At 41.2% G+C, this 4,862-nt stretch overlaps 3 protein-coding genes across 3 annotated transcripts; all 3 read left to right on the forward strand.

Moving 5' to 3' along the window:
• On the forward strand, positions 1-387 carry LOC143721249 (histone H2A-like). The gene has a single exon (XM_077211536.1). It carries the CDS (start codon positions 1-3, stop codon positions 385-387), a length of 387 nt encoding a protein of 128 aa, XP_077067651.1.
• Positions 388-1,075: 688 nt separating this feature from the next.
• Positions 1,076-1,609, forward strand: LOC143721244 (histone H3-like). Its single transcript, XM_077211530.1, has one exon. It carries the CDS (start codon positions 1,157-1,159, stop codon positions 1,565-1,567), a length of 411 nt encoding a protein of 136 aa, XP_077067645.1. The 5' UTR covers positions 1,076-1,156; the 3' UTR covers positions 1,568-1,609.
• Positions 1,610-2,870: 1,261 nt separating this feature from the next.
• On the forward strand, positions 2,871-3,326 carry LOC143721251 (histone H2B-like). The gene has a single exon (XM_077211539.1). It carries the CDS (start codon positions 2,907-2,909, stop codon positions 3,279-3,281), a length of 375 nt encoding a protein of 124 aa, XP_077067654.1. The 5' UTR covers positions 2,871-2,906; the 3' UTR covers positions 3,282-3,326.
• Positions 3,327-4,862: the final 1,536 nt, after the last annotated feature.

Raw genomic sequence — 4,862 nt, forward strand, 5'->3', positions numbered from 1 at the left:
ATGAGTGGAAGAGGCAAAACCGGCGGTAAAGCCCGAGCGAAGGCTAAGACTCGCTCCTCTAGGGCGGGACTGCAGTTCCCCGTCGGCCGTGTTCACAGGCTTCTGCGCAAAGGAAACTACGCCGAGCGCGTCGGTGCCGGAGCTCCTGTTTATCTGGCGGCTGTGCTCGAGTACCTCACCGCTGAGATCCTGGAGTTGGCTGGAAACGCCGCTCGGGACAACAAGAAGACTCGCATCATCCCCCGTCACTTGCAGTTGGCGGTGCGCAATGACGAGGAACTCAATAAACTTCTGGGCCGAGTGACCATCGCTCAGGGCGGTGTGCTGCCCAACATCCAAGCCGTGCTGCTGCCCAAGAAGACCGAGAAACCCGCCAAATCCAAATAAACCGGTTGAATACTGGGTTATTAACACAACGGCTCTTTTAAGAGCCACCCATTTTATCTAACAACGAGCGCTTTTCCTTGTTAATACTTACGAACACCATAAACGCTTCTGGTTGAGGGCAAAATTGACACCAAACGACTATAGCCTGCCCTATATGGTTGTCTACATCAACGACTAAAGTTACAGGTTACGTTTGTGCATGTTATAAGCACATGATGATCTCCTAATGTTTATTTACCACACAATCCATCTCCCCTAATCTTGAAATATAGGTGTCTGCAAGCTCTGATAATATATTGCATATTTTAATAAATTATCGTCCATATTAAAAAGTAATATAAATATCGGCTTCGGGGAAATAGAAATTGGTATGTTACTCTGGGTCTTTGCAGTTTAGTAGCAGCTGGTCTACTGATCCCTATTCCACGGGAAGGATGGAAACCCTAGTCTGTCTCGCTGCAGTGCCTTTATACAGACTGTAATGTGGTTTTGTTCTAATACGAGATCTGCACAACCGCTTGGACTTAAAGCAAATATTTTAGAACAAGGAACAAAACAGCTCGAGCGGGAAACCATCCGCTTGTATGAAAAGAGGAAAACGCGCAGTCATTGGCTGGCACTCATGCGCTGACGTCACGTATTAGCCAATCACAAGCCCTGCATCCTCGTGACACCATGAGCTCGTGGCGGTGTAATGCTTTAAAAGCGGGCGAGAACCAAAGGGTTGCATTTCCTGCGCACGAAGAACAGAGAGAGAAAGACCGCTGTAATGGCAAGAACCAAGCAGACTGCTCGTAAATCCACCGGTGGTAAAGCCCCGAGGAAGCAGCTCGCTACTAAAGCCGCCCGCAAGAGCGCTCCGGCCACCGGCGGCGTCAAGAAGCCTCACCGCTACCGGCCCGGGACCGTGGCGCTGCGGGAGATCCGTCGTTATCAGAAATCCACCGAGCTGCTGATCCGCAAACTGCCCTTCCAGCGGCTGGTGAGAGAAATCGCTCAGGACTTCAAGACGGACCTGCGCTTCCAGAGCTCCGCTGTCATGGCCCTGCAGGAGTCCAGCGAGGCTTATTTGGTCGGTCTATTTGAGGACACCAATCTGTGCGCCATCCACGCTAAGAGGGTCACCATCATGCCCAAAGATATTCAGCTGGCCCGCCGCATCCGCGGAGAGCGCGCTTAAACCCGCGTCTGCTTCATCCCACAACGGCTCTTTTAAGAGCCACCAAAACTGCACAGAACGAGATAACTTCCAGCTTAAATCCTGAGTAGAAAGTTAAATTCATCCATTACATTTACATTATCGTGGTCACCGTTCTTTAAATAAGTAGGTACCATTGCTATCAGAATCATATTAGTTACTTAGACAATAGGAAGTGTAGATTTGTAAATATAGTATCTTAAATTGGTTATGTATTTAAATGTTTGTATAGACATTACAATCTATGATCTTGTTTATTAATGCTGTGATATCAGTTGTCCAGGGTGCAAATTACACAATGGCCATTAAAGCACATTATATACAAAACATTGAAATTAACAAATCATGTGCAGTTGATTGACAGATAAACTGCGAACTCAGAGATTCCAATGTGGTTGTTAGCTTTGGAAATTTTCAACAGCTAAAAAAGTATCTTCATATTTACAGGTAACGTTAAAGCTTATTTTCATATTCAAACTGTCTTCCCTAACAAGTTGGGTCCTCTTCTTTTTTTTTTTTCCAGATACTCCCTTATAGTGGCATGTCGGTTTTTAAACTTACATCGCAAGTTGAAGGCCAAACAAGAGATTACTCTGATAAATGTGCAAATTCAGATAAAGGTAGACATACAGTAAACCATTGAGGCCTGAAATCATTTATATTCTAGACTAGAACATTTCATTACCATTCAGTATCTCTGATGATCTTTTAACAACCTCTTTATCAAGTTATTTTTTATAAAACATGAAAGAAGTTGGACAGGCCTCGTTAAAGAATGGTTTGGGTGGAATCCCATTGTTTTGTGCTGGAACTGTTGACTATAGCAGAAACGAAAATGTCATATATTGTACACACATGGTCAAATTGGCTTTTATTTATTATTCATGTATTTTAAACAGTTTAACCACATTGCAAGAAACTGTTTTTAAAGCGTGTCTGACCATTATTGGTCTCTTTCCTCCCAAACTCGCTCAATGGGTCTATAAGAGGTTTAAAAATCACACGATGATGCACAATATTAGAAACGCTTATTTTCTAAAAAACATATTAAATAAAAGGAGCGGGAAACGAAACAAAGGAACTTGGAGGGTTTCGTTCAAATATGGAGCGGTGGGCGGGGCTATAATTTACCCACCTGTGATTGGGCCTCGTTCCTCTTGCGATCCTTTAAGTTGTCCAATGAAGTACGAGTTTGTGGGTTTGCCCTATGAAAACAGACAATCATAAATTCCACTATCCCTTTGAAACTTAGCATAGGGCAGTGAATAAATAACCCTGTATCGCACTGGAATTTACATTAGTCTTATAATCTCGTATCAACATGCCTGAACCAGCAAAGTCCGCGCCCAAGAAGGGCTCAAAGAAGGCCGTCACAAAGACCACCGGCAAGGGAGGAAAGAAGCGCAGAAAGTCCAGAAAGGAGAGCTACGCAATCTATGTCTATAAAGTCCTGAAGCAGGTTCATCCTGACACCGGCATCTCCTCCAAGGCGATGGGCATCATGAACTCTTTTGTCAACGACATCTTCGAGCGCATCGCCGGTGAGTCGTCTCGCCTCGCGCACTACAACAAGCGCTCCACCATCACTTCTAGAGAGATCCAGACCGCCGTGCGTCTGCTGCTGCCCGGAGAGCTGGCCAAACACGCCGTGTCCGAGGGCACAAAGGCCGTCACCAAATACACCAGCTCAAAGTGAGGCGTGCCTGACTTCAACTACCCCAAAGGCTCTTTTAAGAGCCACCCATCCTCTCAAATAAAGAGCTTATATTTTTTTTTTGTCTTTTTTAATCTTATTTTTTATCTACAGTCTTCGATCCTGAGATCCGCCCTTGATGAATCTGCTTATATAAACACTAACAACACGGTCTCAGTTTGTTTAGGAGTTTTAGCCCTTGAATGGTTAACCATAATCGATCTTTCAGTCTTCTATTAGTTTAAAGATTTGAAAGTAAGCTTGTCTTATTTTTCTTCCTTGTAAATGGCCTACTCACAGCATTACCCAACTTGTGTATATCTCATTAACATGAATGTATGTGTGTAACTCTGAATGTATTTAAAAATGTACTGCAGTCTACAATGATTGAATCATGTTGTTATTTTACTTGATTTATGATGAATGTTGAGCTCTGACTTTCTGGAATGTTTAATGTGTTGTGTGTGATTGTACTGTGGCCATCTTGGCCAGGACTCCCTGGAGGAAGAGATTTATTTTAATCTCAATGGGACCTTCCTGGAAAAATAAAGGAAATATAACATGAACGGCAAACTGTTCGTTACATTTGAAACTCCCTCAAAAGTGTTTTACCTTCCGACAACCGCATTCATTCCTTCTGCCAATAAAAATAAAACTACCAATGAAAGTAAGGAATCATTTTAGAAAAAAAATAACTGAAAAGTCATAAAACAAGATGGATTTGCAGAAGTACAGCCAAAATTACCATGATGTGTTGACACTTTTTAAAGAATAAAGATGTTTTTTTTTTTTTTTTTGTACCTTATTATTCTTATTTTGCTATTTAAAACTAGTCATAAACTTTAAATGTTTTAATTTCATCAGCTGTTTGCAGATAAAAGTTAAATTTGGAAACGTTATTTCTCTGGATTTACTTTTTAAATGTGTGTTTGAGTAAAATGAACATTCTATAAAATACTGACAACATTTCTTCCAATTTTCAAGAACATCACTGTAATTTATAGAGAATTTGTTTCCAGAAAATGAACACGGAAAAAAAAAATTGTACATAACTAATGTGAGATACTTTAGTTTTAGTTATTATTGAATAACTTGAGATACAACATTGAACATGTAATTGTTTCTATATGAGCAATGGCTGTGCTAATGCCAGTGACAATACCCTACTGTTCATTATATTTACATGCTAAAGTTATATAGTATGAGCTCTAGCTTTTCTTTTTTTTAACTAGAATAAGAGGGCCACCACTCCCTTTATAAGTCAATTGTTGAAATTGTAAGGGGATTTACAGTCAAAGACCCAGAACCAGATATGATGAATGAAGATCCTGAGTCAGAATTATAATAAATTGAAGAAAAGTTTTACTGAAGATAGTTTGCAGTTTCATCAGGCAGAATTCAGCTTCAAGGCTCAAAAGGAGTTTGTAGGCCACCCGTCTTACAGTTACAAAGATCACAGCAGTTATACCCTTCACCAAGGTCTAAGCTACGTCCTTGCTTCAGGTTAAAAGATTCTGATTGGCTAAAAAAATAGATAAACAGTAATTTACCACACATATGCAGATAGACTGAAGCATATATCCG

The sequence above is a fragment of the Siphateles boraxobius genome, unplaced genomic scaffold, assembly GCF_051911475.1.
Source record: "Siphateles boraxobius isolate OS27281-9 unplaced genomic scaffold, OSU_SipBor_1 65, whole genome shotgun sequence".
Lineage (NCBI taxonomy): Eukaryota > Metazoa > Chordata > Actinopteri > Cypriniformes > Leuciscidae > Siphateles > Siphateles boraxobius.